The 20,477-nt window shown below is 43.7% G+C and overlaps 1 protein-coding gene across 4 annotated transcripts; it reads left to right on the top strand.

Annotated features, from left to right (window-relative positions):
- The first annotated feature begins 521 nt into the window (after window positions 1-521).
- Window positions 522-20,240, top strand: Plaat1 (phospholipase A and acyltransferase 1). 4 transcript variants are annotated; one of them, XM_050159930.1, is made up of 5 exons: window positions 1,490-1,676; window positions 7,789-7,912; window positions 10,368-10,506; window positions 13,212-13,477; window positions 19,994-20,240. In XM_050159930.1, the coding sequence occupies exons 2-5, from the start codon at window positions 7,904-7,906 to the stop codon at window positions 20,090-20,092; spliced, it is 513 nt and encodes a 170-aa protein (XP_050015887.1). In that variant the 5' UTR covers window positions 1,490-1,676; window positions 7,789-7,903; the 3' UTR covers window positions 20,093-20,240. The 4 variants fall into 4 exon arrangements, with proteins under 4 accessions (XP_050015886.1, XP_050015888.1, XP_050015887.1 ...); XM_050159929.1 differs by lacking the exons at window positions 1,490-1,676; window positions 7,789-7,912 and adding an exon at window positions 522-653; XM_050159931.1 differs by lacking the exons at window positions 1,490-1,676; window positions 7,789-7,912 and adding an exon at window positions 1,171-1,195.
- The last annotated feature ends 237 nt before the right edge of the window (window positions 20,241-20,477 follow it).

Below are 20,477 nucleotides of genomic sequence, written 5' to 3'. Positions count from 1 at the left end.
CTAGGAAGAAAAACACTAACTCACAAAGCACACACCTACTGCCTCTCACAGACTCTCATTTTCCCCGTCACCACTTGAAGGTCTCAGATGCCTCTTTAAGGATGAGTTTCTATGCACTCTGTTTAGAAGGTGTCACAGCTAACCCTGAGCAGCAAGTCCAGGAGACTGACCCACAGCCGTCTAAACAGAACCTGATCCCTTAATGACCGAGCAGCTGACTACTAGATAGTTCTCCCATGTGACCAACATGGAGGCCAGCAGCTAATAAGCTCTGCATGTTTGGGGGTGTCTTTGGGTTGAAGTTCCGTGTATACCAGTGCACAAATCTCGGCTATGCCTTGTTTTAAGCAAAGTCCTGTGCAGCTGTCAGAAAAGCTCAGAGAGCAGTCTGCCCCTCCCCTCTTGGCTGGAGTTTCCCTGCAGTCTTTTAAGCCTGCACGGGGGAGGGGAGGGAGATCCTTGTCATCCACAGGTATATTTTTAGCCTCAATGGCTGTTTTTCTGAAGTCTGGGCCTGCCTGCTCTGCCTGGCCTAGAAAGGCAGAAGTCAAGCTGAGTAAGGGACCTCTTCTGTTGAGATCAGGACATCTTCAGGGCAGAGGAAGATGCCTCTTGTCTTTAATGAAGGCCAGCCCCATCCCATCCCAAGCCAGGTAATTTCCCACTTGGGAAAGCAGTACCCAAGGTCTAGGGGATAGAAGACCCCCTTTCCCCCTTTCTCCTTCTCTTCTCACAATGAAGTTGCTTTTGGCATGTGGGTAGGGTCATGGCTAGCCTGTCCTTGCTGGCCTCTGGTCTCAAGGTCAGTTCAAGTAAGACTGCTTTGGGTGCATGCATGCAGGTGTGTCACGGATATTCCTACAGTAACACATCTCCCACTCTTTGTTGGGTCACAGATCAAGACATTTCTTAAGGATGCAGGTAGAGAAGACAAACCTTTGGCCCAAAAGGAATCCTCGTCCAGCTCTGTCCCTGTATCCCTTATATCCATAATGACTAGACCCAAACATTTCATATCACCCTTAAAACTGTAACACCCAGCAAGGCCAGAGCTTGATAGCACAAAAGTTTGTCACAGGAAGGTCCTGGTTGCTGAGAGGCTGAAACCAAGCAGGCACCAGGCTGGGTCTGAGCTGTGAGCAGGTTTGTGTGCCTGCTCCAGCTGGCCCACCGTGTTTGGCAGGCGGGCATCGAGGTAGGAGCAGGTGGGGGTGAGGGGACGACTAGCAGATGGGATGGCAGCCCAAAGCCCAGTGTATGCCGAGGATTTTGAGAGTCCGGGCCTGCGGTATACACGGAGGATCTGGGGATTTCTGGCCTGCGGTGTGCACGGAAAATTCGGGGATCTCAGACTTGTGTCCTGTGCAGGGATTCTTGGAAGGGCTCAGGAGTGGGGCGAGCGCCGAAGACCTGGCTCTGGGAGCCTAGGACCGGCGGTGCAATGCTGGAGCCGAGCAGGCGCGCGCCAGGAACCCGCGGAGGGAGCAGGGGTTGGTGCGGACGCTGGCGTTGACGCTGCGGGAGGGCGACTGTGGCCTAGGCGGTGGCCTTGGCCTCAGGGTGGTGCGGATGAAGTCGACCAGGGGCTGCTAGTGGCTCCGCAGCGAGGCCTGGGAGAGCCCGGAAAGCCCGCCGCTGCCTCCAGGGCCACAGCACAAGCCAGCTTGAGCAGGGAGGTGCGTTGGGGGAGGGGAGGGAGGCGCTCTCGGCGCTAAGCAACCTTGTTTAGACCCTGGATCCGTAGGAAAGTTCAGAGGGGAGAGAGCACCTGACGTCGGGCATCCAGTCTCCGCTTTTTATAAACGGGGTGCAGGGGGATAAAAGAGACCTGCTTCCAAGTCGGGAAAACTGTTGAGAGGCAGAACAGAAATTGAAAACTCAAACCGCTCGGCAGGACCGATTTCTCAGCTCTCTTCTCACCTCGGTAGTGACGACAAATAGGTCACAGTATTGTCTTAGGTCTTGGAACTGTCGGTGATATTATTCTTTGGCATTTAGTAGTATGTGGTTCTGGGAAAACGTGAACAGGTCTCGAGTTCTCGGTTCCTTTTTTTTCATTTAACATTTACTAGGCGGGTATTTGTGCCGGGCACTGTTCTAGAAACTGAACCTCTAGAGATAAACAAGAATCAGCCCTCAGTATAGGAAAGCAGAGAAGGTCCCCAGACACCAGTTACAAAGGCAGGTTCAGGAAGGGGATGGGTGAGGGGAAAATGGAGCGTACCAGGGAAATTCAGGAGGTGCCATTATGGCACGCTGAGAGATGATGGGGGCGGGGGGAGGCGTCAGAAGATGGCATCCTGACTGGATCTAGTTAAAGGGAAGAGGCCAAGATTACTATGGAAGCAGCACTAGGGAGCCTAGGAAGATTCAAAGGCCAGTATGGCTGTGCTATGCCTGAAGAATGGTTTGGGATGAATCTGTCTCCAAATGAAACCTGTCAGGTGCAGGTTAAATGCTGGTTTAAGGATCCATGCTGCCCCAAGGTCTGAGTGTAAGGCATTCTAGACGCACCTCTTCCCAGAAGCCTCCCAGTGTGGCACTGCTGTGGATGGAACCGGGAAACTATCCTAATCGAACTGGGAAACTCTTGGAGACTGGGAAGCCAGTGGAAAGGTAGTGATGGCCTTTCCCACTTCGGTAACATTCTTGGAGGTAGACAGTAAAAAGTTCTCTTGGGGATCCATCCTACAACACAGGCGGCCTTGCAGACATCTGAGCAGGCACTTGTGAAATGTCTCTGCACAGGGCACTTTTTTTTTTATGTGTCCCCAGGTATATCTGACATTGTGCACTAAACAGAGCAGCCCGTTTTCGTAATTGAAAACTAAATCCCTTGTCCAAGATTGAGTGCCTGTGTTCAAGTCAGTCTTCATTATACACCCCATGGTTCTGTTCAAGGGAGCTGTTGAGTAAATCCTCATAGTCCCTTGCCTAAGGTCTGATCCTGGAAACCACAGAGATGGTTAGCATCACAGGGAAAGGCTTCCAGGGCAGAAGAGACAAAGGGACTCCCAGCAAGGCTCCCTTGGTTCATATGTCTTTGTGCTTTTGAACCTTCTCCCTGCAATGAACCTCTGAGAGGTAGGAAAGTTGCAGTGATTTTTTTTAGCAACATTTCCTCTGATTAATTATTAATTATATTCGATGGTGTAAAAGAGCATGAAATTGGCATAGGAAAATAGACTTGAAATTGAATTTTAGAGTTGTCACACCCTGCCTGCGTGACTTCAGGCCTGGCATGAACTCAGCTGGTCTCTCGAACACAGTCACCATCCCAGTCCTTCGGCAGCCATCTTACAGCCCCACCGCTTTCCCTCGCGGCATTTCCTTAAACCTCAAGAACCACCATTTATCCCCTAAGTTTTTAACGTCATTTCGAGAACATTATGGAGTGGACACAAAGAATGCAAACTTCTGATATTGTTTTGTATTTTTAATTTTTATTTTTTTCCACTCGGCGTAAGTCTCTGGAGGTTAATTCAGGTTTTGTTGACAAGTATTAGTTGTACATATTAAAAGTATTATATTTCTATATATGTGTAGAGTATACACCAGTTCAGTTCAGCCACTTCCTCCGGTACCAGTGAGTTCTGATCATTACTCTGCTTTCAAATAGACTTTTCAAGCATCAGCATGAAAAAGAATATGCAGAACTTGCCTTTTTTATGTCCGGCTTATTTCATTTATTTTTTTTTTCTTGGACTGTGTTTTTGAAATCCCTTATATATCCTGGATGACAATCTTTCCTTGCCAAACATATAATTTACAGATATCCACTCCATGCTGGCTGTCTTTCCATGCCGTTGCATGCTTAACTTAGTGTTTGGAAAAGTTTAGTTCTGTGTAATCTCACTTGTCTATTTTTGTTGTTTCCTATGCTTCAGGCAGTCCCATCCAGAACATCATTAGCCATGTTTACATCTTGAATTACCTCCTGTGTTTTCTTCTATGACTTCTAGAGTTTCTGGTCTGCTATTAGGTCTTCGACCTACTTTGAGTTGATTTTTAGATAAACCTCTTGTACATGAATGGGAGATTTAGGGATGCTCTCAGCAATTATTTCATTGGACAGATTTTCAGTGCCTTTACTTTTAATCTTTTCTGGTATTCCATCTGATATATAGATGATACAGATAGACAGAGACAGATATAGATACAGATACAGATAGATAGCCTTCAAATTCACATACTATTTCTTCCCCCATGTCTAGTCAGTTGTTGAGGCTTTCAAGGGTTATATATTTTATTTTATTCATTGGCTTCCTCCTTTCCAATGTTTCTGTCTGGTTCTCCCTGCAGAATTCTCATTTCTATCCTAAGTTGTCTGCCTAATTTCATTTAGCTGTTAATCTGTGTTGTTCAGGATCTCATTCTGATTATCTTATAATCATTCTTTGAGATTCCATCCACTTTAATTTCTTAGGAATCTGTTGCTAGAGAATTACCACATTCTTTAGGAGATATCGTATTACCCCCTTTTCATATTTTTGTGCTCCTACATTGAGATTTGTACGTTTGCTGGGTCCGATGCCTCTACCACCTTTCAGGGGTGACTTTGGTTAGTGGATTTCTTCTGAAGTTGTGTCTTGGAATGTCGGTTTGTTCTGCAGTGTTGACTTTGATTAGAGTATTGTGATGTAGTTTCCCGATAACTTCCAAGACTACGGCTTATGAGTTTAGGCATGATACAGAGTGCAGCAGTCTTAGACCCATTCTCCCTATGTGCCGTGAGGGCGGAGATACTTTGGCAGTTCCGAGGGGTGTAGCATCGATAGTCTGTGTAGATCTACTTCTACTATTTCCTTGGTGGCCCCCTCAGGTGTTGATGCTTCCATTCAACTATTGGTCTTCTGCCACTGGCAAGGAGCCAGGATTCTTACAGTGGGGCCCACTGGACTTCTATTGGGGCGTTCCTGCCCAGTCCTAATAGCATTAAAGTCAGAATTGACCAGATGGCAGCCAGACAGAAGTGAGGCAGTAGTAAGAACTCCAGTGTTTCTCTCTACTGCTTCAATGACTTTCCCTGCCAATGACTGAGACCAGGGGCAGAGTTGAGCCACATTTCTCTCGGGAGGTTCTATTTGACTGTGTATGACTGAGGCAGGAAGGACCTGGACCCATGAGATTTCCCAGGACCTTCCCATCATGCCGTTGTATGCTTGAGAATCATGGGGATTCACTCCGCACATTATTCATAAGAGGTGCATGAATACAAGTCTTGGGGAAAGGGCCTTAGGTACTGTGTGACATCTCCCCTCAATCCTGACACTGGCCCTCGTCCATACATGGCTAACTATATCCTCAGAGAACAAATATGCTGGTCTCCGGGTGTTCAGAGGCAGCACCTTCCAACTCCTCTGGTTATGGCTCCCAACCTGTGCAGAGCAGGATAGGCATCCAGCAGGTTTAGTCACAGTTCCCCTGCTATGCTATGTTGGGTTCTGCCAAGTCAGTGCTGGAGAGTGGTTGTGTAATACAGGAGAAGAAAGTATGCAGGAATGTTTTGATACCTGAAAACATCAGCTCACTTTTCAAGATAGGTGGTGGCTACCCTACCCTGGGCCTTCCCTAGGGCCATGTAAGATCCATTTCAAAAGCCAGGCTTCTGTGCAGCACTTGGGTTACTAATCTAAATGGGCTGCAAACTGATCATTTGGTAGCTAGGATTATCAGCCTACACATGGATGGAACCTCCTAGAACACTTTTACATCACTTCTCCAAAAGGAAAACTTCCTTACCCATACTGTGGAGCTAATGTGGCAGATGCTGGGGTATTTTGTTTCTCTCTCTTGTTTTTTTTTTTTTTTGGCTTTTTGGGGGTGTACCACCCAGTTCCCAAATAAATCACTTACACGGAGACTTATTCTTAGTTATGAATGCCTGACTTTAGCTTGGCTTGTTTCTTGTCAGATTTTCTTAAATTATTCCAACCACCTTTTGTCTCTGGGCTTTTATCTTTCTCTGTTTCTATATACCTTTCTTTACTTTTATTTCCATGGTTTGCTGCATAGGCCTCGGGTTCCTCCTCTCCTTGTTCTCTTACTCCTCTTCTCCCTTGTTTTTCTCCCCCTATCTGTCCTCTCTGCCTGCCAACCCTGACTAGCCTCACACTTGATGTGCTATTGGCCATGCAGCCCTTTATTAGAACATCGGGTGTTTTTGGACAGGTAAAGAATCACAGCCTCACAGAGTTAAACAAAAACAGTGTAAACAAAAGCAACACACCTTCAAATGATATTCCCCATCATCTTACTATGGCCCCACGTGTCTGAATTGTACTAGGCTGCAGCCTCTGTCCTGAGGATTCCCAGTACTCTCTGATAGCCGTTGGCCTCTCGGTGCAGCTCTGCATGGGTTGCTCAGGTTGCTCTTTGTAGAAGGGGGCGGGGGGGTGAATACTGGGCATTTCCTCTGATTTTTTTATAAGACACTGTTGCTTTTAAAAATACTTATTAATTTACTTTTTAAATTTATGCATCTGTGTGTGTACCTGTGTGACATTATAGGCCTGTGACGATGCCCTGGGACTGGAGTCACAGTGAGCTGCCTGATGCATGTTCTGGGAACCAAACCCAGGTCTTTTCTAGAGCATCAAGTGCTCTTAACCACAGCCATTTTTCCAGCCCCATGTAGTAAGCGTTTCTATTCAGCCATCTTTGGAGATGTTGGTTGCCATTCACCCATTGAAGGTCAGCGGAGCTGTTTGAAGCTATTAGGAATAAAGCCACTGTAAATATTTGCATACTAGTTTTTGTTCAACATAAGTCTTCTTTGACTTCGTCCCTTGAGGTAGATGCTTAAAGATAAAATTGCTGGGTCATATCTTGGTAACAAGGTAAAAACGTAAGGACACGGGCAATCTGTTTCCAGCGTGGCTGGATCATTTTGTCTTCCCCCTGGCAATGAACCACTGAGCCAGTGGCTCCACATCTTTTTCAGAGTTCGACATTACCTCTCTCTTCCATTTGAGCTGTGCTGGGGGACATGGAGTAACACTCCATTGTAGCTGTAATGTATATTTCTCTAATCGCTAGTGATGAATATGGCTTGTTTAAAATCTCTTTAATTTCTGAAATATGAAAGGTGCCTTCTTGAACTGTTTGCCTTTCCACTGTTGAATTTTGAGAAATTTGTTTGTTCATTTATTACTCTTAATTATGTGTGTGAAGAGGTGGGGATGGGTTTATGCCCATGAGTGCACTGTCCACAGAGGCCAGAAGAGGGCATCAGATAACCTGGAACTGGGGTTACAGGCGGTTCTGAATCATCTGATGAGGATATTAGGAACTGAACTCAGGCTTCTCCAAGCAGCCCTTTCTCTGAAACCACTGAGCCACCTCTCCAGCTGCTTCCTGGGAGGTCTACATGTGTTCTTGATGCTGTCTTCACTTTTGCACTGTGAATATTTTTAATTTTGAGGATAAACAGTTTATTGAGTTTTCCTTCTATGGATCATACTTTTGACAGTAAATATAAGTACTCTACTAGCTTTTAACACCAAGGCTTTTTTTCCATGTATGTGTGTGTGAGAGAGAGAGAGAGAGAGAGAGAGAGAGAGAGAGAGAGACAGAGAGAGACAGAGACAGAGACAGAGACAGAGAGAGAGAGAGAGAGAGAGAGAGAGAGAGAGAGATCTAAGCTGAAGTCTATTGGTGGTGGTGGGCTAGTTTCCACTGAAGATAACTCAATTACCCCAGCACCAATTGCTGAAAATCTGTTGTGAGACAACAGATAATTCTCATCGGTTGAAACTTTTTGCTGAGTTCACTTGTCTTTATTTGAAGAAACAACGGCTTTGAACCTGGACCTGCGAGCTGTTATTTCAGCTACACTGAAGTTCTGTGATCCCAGAAGGCACATTTAGGAAAACGGTTCCGCCTCGCACCCACTTGCTAGGATATGTCAGAGGTCAGTGTAAGAACTCGCAAGCCCCTCACATGTGAGGGTTCTTCTCTCGGCTTCTGGAGGTTTATTTCCATGGTTTGCTTGTTGGTCTGCCATCTGTTTTTATTAATTATTATAAGCTTTGTGTAGTAATCTGCTTGCACTTTATAAGTCAGGTTTCAGACCATATGTCAGAGAATGAAGAACATTAGATATTAAAGCTCTACCATGAAGACACCCATTCCATAAAGTCATACAACATGTCTCAGAGACAGAACAGGGACCAAGTCACATACAAAACATGGTCCAGTATAAAGCAGACAACAGTATGTCTTGCCTACCTGCGTAGTTTCTGCTGGTTTTCTCAACCATTCACAAAGGATGCTTTCCACAGTTTTTTTTTTTTTTTTTGAGATAAATAAGTCATTCTACTTGTTATGTTTATCTTTGTTGTGGTGGGGCAGTTGTGGTGTTGCTGTTTGGTTTTTCAAGACAGGGTTTCTCTGTGTAGTCCCGGCTGTCCTGGAACTTACTCTGTGGACCAGGCTAACTCAGAGATCCATATGCCTGCCTTCTAAATGAGGCAACGGAGGCTCTGCCTGAGTGACCTGCATAGTAGCAGAACCTGCATGTGGCAAGTAGAATTCAGAGAGTTTTATCAAAAAGTTGGTGTTGAAAAGACAGCCTTTTATCTGTGAAATGGGCTAATAGCATAATAAACTCAAATAGAAATGAAGGTTTTTCAGTTCAATAGGGTTAATTGAGATAACGTTTTGTAAAGCTTGTTACATTTCCAAGTATCCACCGTTCAAATGGGGGATATTTAATTATTAATGGTAGTTATTAATAGAAACTTGGCTAGAATAGGCTTCGGTTTCCGCAGCTGTTGGGGGCTTGCTGATTTGTACTCATGGAAAATATATTTGTTTATATCCTAGTCTAGTATCTGTTTTTCCTAGTAGTGACCAAATTATGAACTTCCAAATTAAATAAGGTGCAAAAAAAATTGAGAGGATGGCTAGACTTATTGCTTCATATGATTGCTCTAGTAGTTATTTCTCAACGAAGGACTATTACAGGACTATTACATGTAGCTGTGTTTCTGTGACAATGCGGTGAGTGAAGACGTCAACAGACAGCACGCACATACTCAGGGAAACACCCTCCAAATGTTAACTCTTGCTGGAAAAAACATCAGACTTCTAGAGAGCCAAGAAAGACAGACAGAAAGGAAGGCGGAGAGAGAGAGAAAGAGAGAGGAAGGAAGGAAGGAAGGAAGGAAGGAAGGAAGGAAGAGTGTATTCCCAAGTCCTTAGTCTATGCTATTACAATCGTAATTTAGGTGAGTTTTGAGTTCCTAGCACTTGCATTTCTTTGGTGGGGAGCCTGCAGAGCTGCACAGGGGGATACGGTGAGGAGCATCGTTGTCAAGTAGAGGCTATGCACGCGTACGACATGTATTCTTCCTTTGATTGTGGATACATACACAGCTTCCTCTTGCTGGCTCATCCTATTTCTGTGAGTGCACAGAAACTGTAACCTCTACAGAAGCCGGCTGTCAGAACCCTATGTGCCTTCTAACGGGTATCAATTTAGAAGGAGAAAGTGCTACCACCTTGGACGTTCCAGGCCGTGTTCATCAATGCAGTGAGCTTCTCCACTTCCCAAACTGTGGCAGGCCACCTTGCACTGTTTCTGGAATCACAAGTGAAGCAGGAAGGGATGGGGTGGGGCGGGTTGTCATGGTTACTGTGACAAAAAGATGTCGCGGGTGGAAGCGAGAGTCTTAAACACGCTACCCTACAGAGCACATTCTGAACTTGGAAGAAGTGTTCCAGAGCCTGCACTGCACCTGAATGTCTGGCTTGGCATCCATCTGGCTTGTAACTTGTCCCCTGCTTAAAATAAAATGGCAGAGTGAGTTTTGCGGTACAAGAGAGCTCTTACATATTTTAATGTTCACAGTGCTCAGCATCCACCCACACCCCTGCTTCTTAGTTGTATTGTGCAGCATGTAGTCCCCCGAAAGAATTCTAATCTTAGACTCTTGACCTCTGACTTCTTTACACAAAGAAAGCAAGAGCAGACTGATACTTTCTAGTATTTTTAGTACATCTACATATAAAACAAACATACATTTGCTTTCTCTTTATTGCTCCTTTCTGCTCCAAAGAAGACATGCTTCCATACTTAATACTACTGAAATTTAATGTAGAGGGAAGTTCTACAAACCATGAATTCTAGATTTAAAGAATGGTCATGGTAAGGAAGCATTGTTGTGGAGAATCACGTAAGAGCTAATTTGTGTTTGCATGCTACTACATACAGAATCATCCAAAGAAAACACACTATGAGTCTGAGTCATTCCCCGGGGAGGTCATCTCAGGAATTTCTGTCTTTCTGCTAAAGTGGAAGGCTTCCTTGGACTTTCTCTCTGTGAGTTGTACCAGCAAGATCATCTCTGTGCCTGTCTTTGCAGATGGAGTTTAGTGACTGCTTCAGTCTGGCCCGTCCTCACCACCCTCGCCCAGGAGACTTGATTGAAGTGTTCCGCCCTGGCTATCAGCACTGGGCACTGTACTTGGGTGATGGTTATGTTATCAACATTGCACCGATTGGTAAGATTTGTTCCCAGGGGCCTCTGGGAGCTCTGTGGTTGTTTTGAAATGAAAAGGGATCATGAACAAAATCATAAAGCAGTTAAAATATAGAGACAAAATCCAATGAATTTAGAAAATGATATTCAAAGACCAAGACATCATTTAAAAGATCCCACCAACATAGCCAGGCAGTGGTGGCGCATGCCTTTAACACCAGCACTCAGAAGGCAGAGGCAAGTGGATTTCTGTGAGTTTGAGGGCCAGGACAGGCTCCAAAGCTACACAGAGAAATCCTGTCTCAAAAAAAAAAAAAAAAAAAAAAGTGCCACACACTAAACCACACAAAATTAAAAGAAACCTCTATATTAAAAAAAAATCTTACTTACAAATAAATGACAAGGATGATATTGGCTGCAAATGTAGCTAAGTTCTATGTCCTATGTCTCACACAAGTGCGTGGTTTCAATTAACTTGGCAGCTATTAATAGGTTGTATAGTATGTGCCGAATGCTAGTGTAGGCACCCGAACTACACAGCTGTAAAGACAGCTCCACGGCGGTGCTCACATTTTCACAGACAGAGGGGGAGAGCAAGAGCAAATTATAGATGTGTTAGGAAGGATGTGGAAAAATAAGTGAAGAAGGTGGTTTATGAAGCACTGAACATGGGGAGATGGGAGGCACGAAGGGGGTGTGTGTGCTGCAATTAGGAAACTTCTGCAAGAAAGCAGCCAGGGAAGTGAAGCTTCAAAGAGATGAGAAAAGTAGTTCCCAGCATACCTGGGAAATTGGTGCCTCTGAGGAGAGACAGCGAACACCATGATCCCAAGCCACAGTTAGGAAAGTTTGGAAACACTTGACAAAAGTAGAGAACAGAAATTTCAACTTTGTATTCACCTGCAGATTAGAGACAGAGACACTGACCAATTTGGGGCTCATCTCGTTATGAAGGGATAAAATGACAGCACCCAGTGGAGACAGAGACAGTGAAATTAGTACAAGTGTATGGATGGAAACAGAGAGCGTTCCATCCACAAGACAGCTGAGCAGTATGCGTTAAGAGTCTTAGAAAATTTCTTAAGCTCTGTATCTAATTTTGCTTACGGGAGTCTGGGGAAACATTTAGACCTGTGGACAAATTTCATTTCTAATGGTTTAAAAACGAGACAATAGCTTAATTTTCCGTGGGGGGGGGGGGCTGGCTAAGCACATTAGGAGTTAGCCACTGGGTATTAGGTAACTCTGTTTGTTAGAATTCTCTAGTGTATGTAACAGAAATAAGGCTATCACTAGCCTAAGCAAACAAGCAAAGAGACAAGTCCAAGGCTTCCTGGGAGGAGACGTCAGAAAGGGTGGAGCTGGCCTTAGAAGTTTCCAGGAATCTAGGTGTGTCTAGGACTGTCGTTACTTTAGGACCTTCAGATTCGGAAGTCGCTTCCCTTTCCTGGGTGGTGGCGTCATTCCCCTAACTTTGTCACAAAACGAGACTCGTGTTCTTAGATTTTCTGACTCAACAGGAAAGAGCTAATCTGTTCTCCATTTGTTGGAGTTTAGAAATCATGGAGAATGACTCTTAATTGGTCCATTGTGAGCCGCAATGCCATTTCTGGAGAATACGATGTAATACAGTGATTGGCTCTGATAGTCATCTGGGGGAAGAAACAGGCAATGGTGGACTGGGTACTAAAGTCACTATAATAGCCATTTTAAAAGCACATTTTTGGACTTGTTTAACTACTTAAAAAATAGTCTTAATATAGAATTTAAAAATTTCTAGTTCAAATACAATATGTGATATCATACCCCACTTAAAAAGAATACTATGTACATCCGTGTAGACATCTGTTCCCTTCCATGGCAAACGTCTACCGGATTAACTGATGCCTGCTGCTTTGTCGGGAAGGCCAGTCGTCCCAAGAATATGATGGCCATGCCCAGCAAGTAGGCACATGTAGGGAGAGACCAGGTCCTGGCAGTAGACCAAGCCGTGAAGAGTCATCTTAGTCTCTGTTACCGACAGGACAGGACTGGATACAAAGCTTCCTGGGCATGTAGGGAATGCCCTCCAATAGAGATATCTCTGATAAATAGAAGAGTCAGGGAGGATTGTGCAGGCAGTGAAGACATAGCAGGGGGCCCCATCTATGTGCAGTGTCTACTGAAGTTAGCTTTGGGTTTAGAACGTTAGTTTGCTGGTCAGACGAAATGACAGAAGAAAAATGGGAATTTAGCTGCTTCCTCACAGAGCTGCAAGTGTTACAGCAGGAAAATTGGACTTTCATGAAAGCCCAGGGAAGAGCCGGTGTATAAAGAAGTGGGGTGTGCAGGGAGGTGGTTTTGTGAACGTAGCATCATAATCAACCCCTGAGATCTGGGAGACTTCAGATGCTGAGAAGAAACAGGCACCATAGACAAATTGGGCAATAATCTTATCCATACCCTGCTAGAACTGTCTGCAAAGCTCTGTCATAATAATACCAGTCATTAGGGAATGTACTCCCCAAGACCAGGCAGGGAGTTTTCTGCCATTTCTTTCCTTGCTCATACAGCACTGTAATCAAATAACACAGAGCGTGCAGCTGAGGTCAGGCACTTTGGGTTCATTGTGTGAGGAGCAGGGGTCAGTCTAAGTTCCACAGCGTCTCCCGCGTGCTAGACGACACTGGTGGTACTCTGTGGACTGGATAGATCCCTTAGCCCCACTGACCAACATTTTCCCTACAGATGGCATTCCTTCAGCCTTTACAAGCGCCAAGTCCGTGTTCAGCACCAAGGCCTTAGTGAAAATGCAGCTTCTGAAGGACGTTGTGGGAAACGACACCTACAGAATAAATAACAAGTACGATACAACTCATCAACCTCTCCCCGTGGAGGAAGTGATGCAGCGCTCCGAGTTTGCCATTGGGCAGGAGGTGGCCTATGACTTACTGGTCAACAACTGTGAGCATTTTGTGACCTTGCTCCGCTATGGAGAAGGAGTGTCAGAACAGGTGAGGTTGTTTTCTTTTTACGGTGGTATGAGAAGCTTTCCGTGTTGAGAAAATCCTGCTAGGATAAAGTGTTTAGCCTTCCACAAAAAGGCAAACAAGAAGTAAATGTGGGAAGTGGGAAGACTGAAGGGAAGAGGATTCTGTTAAGAATACAGTAGGTTAGTGAACAGACTAAAACCTGGACATCTTGAAATTTGGGCTGGGAGGCACTTGAAGTAGAATCAAGTCCCTAGCTTCCTGTCAAGCTTATTGACTCCTCTTAAACACGGTTTTCTCTATTACTCCCCATACAGCAATCTCAAATCAACAGCCCCACGTATTGAAAATAATGTAACCAAAAGGAAGGTGAATGGGGGTTAATTTGTCAATTCTTGTCCAGTAAGGAATAGCGGTGAAAAATGATATGTCTTGATGGGTTGGTAAACGTCTCTTATTTCCTTGCGATACTTGTTTTCAGTGGCATGCTATGATTTGACGTACATATCTGAGTCCCTGTGCTTCTAAACAACTTCTACTATATTAACTGACCCCAGAGTAACGTGCGGTCCTGTGGGTTTCCAGCACTGGTTTGCAGTATTGTAGCAGAGTCCCGGCAAAGAGAGCGTTCACCTCTCTCGCCTTTACCAGGCCTGTCCTCGGGTCAGAGCAGTTCTGTCTCTAAGGGTGTGACCCAAGTATTATTAGGGTGACGTAAGAGAAAAGGGGAGGCACTCTTTGTCCAAAACCCATACAAGTGTGTTTTGCTTTAAACTTTAAAGAAGACCCAAAGACTATTAACCTCCAGTAAGTTGCTTCTTAAAACGGAGACTAAGAGTCAAAGTACAATACCAAAACTTGAGCACGTTTTAATATCCTCAGCTTACTCAAGGCTTCCTGTGTCTTGGACTAGCTATTAAATGACGTCCTAGAGAGTGAGGTTCAATTCCTCTCAGAACTAAGTTCAGAAAAGTAGGAGACAGAGCATGATGAAGGGTGTGAGTGTTTTCTTTAGGGAAAAACTCATTGGCTGCGTGTTCCCATCAGGAAGTACATTAACAATGAATGCTCATTCAGAGATATATAGATATATATATAGATATATATGGCACAACACAGAGGCCACACCTAAATTCCTCTATGTCTTTGAGTTGCGAACACTCGTGCTGTTGTTAAGAAACAGATTCCATCTGTTTAATTGGCAATTATCTAGCTAAGTGGAATTATTTACCCTAATAAAGCATGTGTTATGCTTTGGATATATAGTGTCCCATGGAAAACTTGTGTGGCATATTCTTTAAGCTGGTGGCTGTTGGTAAGAGACAGTACCGGACTAAGGGGTCTTTGGTAATGATTAAGTTGTTCACTACATTAACAAATAATATTTATTTATTTGTGTAATTTCTACAAATAGGGAGGGGTAGCGGTCAAAGAACACAAATTTCTGTTATATATATATATAAAAAATCAGTTCCAAGATCTACTCTGTAACATAGTCTCTATGATTGACAAGCCTATGCTTTTATTATAAATTTATTTTTTATTTTTATTTGTGCCAAGAAGGTAGTTCTTAGGGTTAAATACTCTTGCAGCAACAACAAAGTCAAAAAAAAAAAAAAGATAAGTCCACCAAGCAACCAACTAAAATTCCAAACCAAAAGAACAGAATCATTGAAGACAGCTATAAGAAGCCTGTGGAGATAATAGATAACTGTGTAGCACTGATTATGATGACATTTTCAGATGCAATCTTACCTCCAAAAATACCAACCTGTACATATTAAATAAATGTTTATAGCACTTCGCCTGTAAATAATGCTTCAGTGATGTGAAAATGTGGTTGAATAAGAACAGATTACAATCATCTTGCTTTGCATTTGGTCTGAAATTTGCCCTCTGTTTACTTTTTATACCAAGACTCAAAACCCATGGGGCAATCATTTCCTTAACGAATAGTGGAAGCTGTCTCTAGCAGGTACTGGTTGAAATGGAGTTAGGGTATCCTGAGTGCCCCCACTCTGCTGGAAAGAGCTAGTGTCCTAACTGTAGTCACAGGCTTGATGACTTCGAGCACACTGTACTTGCTTTTTACTGCACCCTCGAGTTACTTTCCTTTTAAGGATTATAGAGGTATGTGAAGCCGCTTGCTTAGCTGTATTACAAATCATTTGTCTAGTACATGTGTGCTATGCTTTGGATTTATAGCATGTCGCCAACGGCTCGTGTGGCATGTTTCACAACCCTTTGTGTTGAGAAACAATCAGATCAATGTCTACTGTCTAATCAATGGATTCCTATGGCATTATTAGGAGGTGGTGGAAAGTAGGTGGGGCCTCGTTGGAAGAAGCATGTGGAGGGTGCCTCTGAAGTAGGCATCTGTCTCCACCCGCTTCCATGTTTCTTTAATTCCTGCCTGTCCCGAGGTGAGCTACTTTCCTCTGGTACCACCTAGCCTTACTGTTGAGTGGCCTTGAACTTAGAAATGTTTTCTTTAAAAAAAAATACAGAGGAATGATGAAAAGGGGAGAAAGACTATGATCCTGTTTATCTTTTGCACTGTTTTCTGTAGTTGTACAAAATCAGCAGGCAATCTTTAGAGCAGTTTTTAGAATTACAAGATTATCCCTGGCTGTAGAGCAGTCTCGCTGATGCCCACGCATATGTAGCCTCCTCCACCAATGTTTCTATCACCCTAGACCTGGGCAAATTTATTGGATTCTTTTTAATTGCATACATGTCTTTATCTTTGTTGAATGCCACAAAGTTAGAGACAGGTCACATCTTGCCTTTTGGTGGTTGTATATTTTTGCATTCTATGAGAACTAAATGACATTTTCCATTATGTTATATCCTTGTCCATGTTTGGTGACATCATTTAAGCTATTCTGAGAAACCTGCAAGTAGTCTCTATCTCATTGCCTTAATTTGCAGTTTCCTAATTGCAGGTGATCTTGAGTACCTTTTCATGTGTTTATTTTCTCTATGTGTATCTATTGTGATATATTGCTACATATCATTTTGTCTGCATCCAAATTTTGGGTTGTTCATTTTCCTATTGATTTTCAAGATTTCTTTGTATATTTTGGATGGTCTTTTAACAAATTTCTCTTTTGTAAATGTTTTGTAAAATGTGGCTCTTTTTCAATACTTTTCAAATTTTTAAGCAACATTTTTATTGTTGTAATTCAAATAAGTCATTAAAATTGTCTGTCTCTATATAAGATGATCACACCCTTATGTAAGCCTAGACAAGTCGTGTGTAAATGCATCAGTCCTATTCTTTAGTGCATCAGTGAGTCATTGAGTCTCAGAAAACAGACAAGATAAATCCTACGGTCATTTATGACTCGCTCTGCTGATGTGATACACAGCCTCAGATTCAGCCTGTTTCAGTGGGTTCCAGATGCTCAGAAAGAGGACTTTATCATGACCTCAGACATAAAATCCTTAAAATCTTAAGTGTCCAGGGTCAGACTGATAAATTTAAAATCCTGAATAGGCCACGGAGTAAAATGTCCCCGTATGTGTTGGTCCACTGGGACCACTGCGAGATGCTTAAATCCTGCAACTCAGCTCCCAATTTGTAACTTGTACAAATTGTCCTGGTTATGTGGGATTCTCCTATCTAGAATGAAACTTGAAGTAAAAGAGCATTTGGGACTTGAGAAAAACATGCACTACACTGCTGGGAGGGCCTTGGTCGTAATGGCCTCTGCCCTGCGATCAAGTTGTATATTCCTTCTCTATGCCTCATATTTATGAGATTTCCCCAGTATCTCAGGTTTCTAGAGGGTGAAATATGTCTAGCCACTTTGGGTTGCTTCTTGCTGGAGGTTCTTCCAATCCCAGGATGCTACCATTCTCCCAGGGTTGGAACCCTCTGTCCTTTGGCTCCATTTGATGCCTGTCGTACGCTCATGTTTTTCAGTTCCTGCCCCATGTCCCTGGGTCAGACTTTCTGTGAGTTATGAGAATACGATCTGATTTACAACCTTGAATTTGGCCTCGCTCTTTCTTGTCCTTGGGGGTTTTTCTATACACTGCATTTTTTTCCCTCTCTCTTTCTCTCGCTATGACACATAGTTACCTTTTGATATTTTTGGCAAATAATTAAGGTAATGATTATAAATTTTAGAAAAAATAAACACAAAACACCCAAGTAAGTAAAAGTGAAACGACAGAAGAAGATGACATTTTTTTCAGGTAAGGCCAGGTTGTTTGCCTGACTCTTCTCTCCATGAACCAGGGACTAGACAGAGGCAAAGTCTTAATTTCATTCTGTTCTAATGGCCAGAAGCACCCTAGGGGAGGAAAGCCTTAGCTTACAGGTTGCTGTCCAACACTGAGGAACGTCAGGGCAGGAAATGAAGCAGGTACTTTTGATCTGTACTTTAAGGCAGTCCTGCATCGATGTGAGATAGAAGCTAGTGGAGAAAACCCGGTCCAGGGGGACCAGTGGGAGGGAATATTTGTAGCTACATTGCATGCTGTTCCACACAAGGTTATCTCAAATATAGGAAATTACTTCACGTCCAAAAAGTACAGCAATTCCTGATACCTGGCTTGTGGGCTGGTTTATACCTAGCTAGCTTTCTTATGCATCCCATGACCACCTGCTCAGGGAATAGGACCACCCACCGTGGCCTGGGCCCTGCTACAACAATACCCCACAGACATGCCCACGGGCCAATCCGGTCGGGGCAATCTGTTGATCGACACTCTCTCCTCAGGAGATTCCCAAGCTGTGTCAAGTTGGCAGTTAAACTGACTAGAAAAGACAAGGAGTCACAGTTGTCGGCTTAGTCCCCTCTGACCACAGGCTAGCAGAACAAAGGGGACATATGCTGTAAATGCACGGAGCCTTCCACATGCCAGTTTGCCACAGGGAAGCAGCAGTGAGGGAGACAGTACAGAGTTTCAGAAATAGGTAAGTGGAGGCTCTTATGGTTAGAATGATTAGATGGAGGGAGCTATCAACAGTGACCTTGACCAAGTTTCCAGATGTTAGACCAGTCCCCAGATATTTGAGAAAGGTATTTTGCTTTATTTGAAAGCCCTGACTCTTGAGTTCTGGAGACTGCATGTTGTCTTCTGGGTCTGTGATGACTCCAAAGCATCTGAACATGACCTTTCAGTCATGAAACTGCTCTCAAGCCCATGAGGATGCAAGGCAAATATTAGCTGAGCGCCATGGAAACCATGAATATTCATTAGTGGCCCTCACCATGATGATGATTAATACCCTAATGGCTATGAATGTCTGAACTCTTTTATGGACAACTCAGTTTGAGAATGGCTTATTCTGTCTATGTGAAAACCAATTCTGTCTGTATCAAAAACTATGACAGTTGACTAATATTGACTCATCTTGAAGCATACTTAGTTTCCTGGGAGAAAACACTGCCCGAAAGTACAATTTAAGGATTAGTGTTAAGGTTAGGGCGAAGAAAAGGTTTTTGTCAGCTTACAGGGGACAATTCATCATCACAAGAAGGTAGGGCAGGGACCCATGCATGTGCCGAATCAGAAGCCATAGAGGAATGCTACTCCCTGGCTGACTCTCCATGGCTAGCTCACCTTGCTTTCCTTTACAGCCCAGGATTTCCTGCCCAGGGTGGGGACACCTGCTGACGTCAGCTGAGCACTCCCCCATCAATCATTAGTCAAGACGGTGCCCCCCACACAAACCCACAGGCCAATCTAATGGAGGCAATTCCTCTATCCATGTCCCCTCTTTCCAGGCGATTCCAGTTGTGTCAGCTTTAAACAAACTGACCAGCACATGTGTTTACGATATCCACCAATAGATGTAGTAAGGAGCTTATAGCTATTTAGCTCAGTTCATGGTCCTGGGCTATTGGAGGAATAGGCATCACACACTTGCATACACCACACACACACACACACACACACACACACACACACACACACACATGCCTTACTCTAGTACTGTGTAGAGGCTGCTGGAGGGAGAACATGCACTATGATGCTTTGACTTACATCTAAACATCTTGATAGTATGATCTTGAACAAAAGAACCATTTTCTTACAGCCTCCCGATTCTGCAGAAGAGCTTAGTACTCTTCTCTCTCACGAGAGGATTATGATGAGCAACCAGGACTCATGTTCATGACGAGTTTAGACACTGCCAAGTGCTCTAATAGTGTCTAATAAGAGTCAGGAATAGAAAACTATGTATGTTGGTATCTTTTGAATAATTAAAAAATTATAGCCAGGCCAGGGAGGTGCACACCTTTAATCCCAGCACTTGGGAGATGGAGGCAGGTGGATCTCTCTGAGTTCAAAGCCAGCCTGGTCTATAGAGTGAGCCCCAAGGTAGCCAGAAATACGTACAGAAAAACCTTATGTCAAAACAATATATATAATTTTATTCATTCCTTATTTTACCTTGGCACTGGACTTTGAATACATTCATTGCACATTAAAATAGATCTTTGGTTTACGGAACAAAGTGAAGCTTCAAAGGAACACTAACATCCTTAGAATAAAATCCTTCTTTTGTTTCTTGTTTCCTTTTAGGCCAACCGAGCAATAAGCACCATTGGGTTGGTGGCGGCTGCTATTGATATCTTCGCGTTCCTCGGCTTGTTTCCAAAGAAACAAAGAACAAAATATTAGCAATTTACTGAAGAGATTGGAATTGAAGGAATCTGTGAGGAGAAAGAAATTCTGGGGCGAATACTTATTTTGAACGCATCATAATTTCTCCCGGTCCCCATGATAGATGGCAGACTCTGTAATAAATTGCTTGCTGATTTTAATCTTATCATTGAGACAAGGAAAGTTTTTCCCCCCCACTAGTATAGACTTGCTGTGGCAGCTTGAACAAAAAGCAGTTGCCTTGTGATGGAGCCAGTTGAGGAGCTTAACAAAACCAAGATCACATTTTATCTTCCACTGTAAATATTGTTTCACTTTCCCCAAAGGACAGCCATTTTGCCAGAGGGGTGAAAGTTATTTGCATATGCTTCTGAAAGACAGTTATCAAGGCCGACATCTAAAT

Source organism: Alexandromys fortis, unplaced genomic scaffold (assembly GCF_014885135.2).
Source record: "Alexandromys fortis isolate MF-2015 unplaced genomic scaffold, M_Fortis_MF-2015_v1.1 scaffold_100_1_3062724, whole genome shotgun sequence".
Classification (NCBI taxonomy): Eukaryota; Metazoa; Chordata; class Mammalia; order Rodentia; family Cricetidae; genus Alexandromys; species Alexandromys fortis.
The sequence above is the reverse complement of the archived record's forward strand: the minus strand, read 5'-3'. Positions and strand labels throughout refer to the sequence as shown.

Coding starts and splice junctions, on each gene's coding strand:
- Plaat1 (XM_050159929.1), top strand. CDS start 606: ATGCCTCTTGTCTTTAATGAAGGCCAGCCCCATCCCATCCCAAGCCAG. Junction 10,507..13,211: donor TATCAACATTGCACCGATTG/GTAAGATTTGTT, acceptor TTTTCCCTACAG/ATGGCATTCCTTCAGCCTTT. Junction 13,478..19,993: donor GAGAAGGAGTGTCAGAACAG/GTGAGGTTGTTT, acceptor GTTTCCTTTTAG/GCCAACCGAGCAATAAGCAC.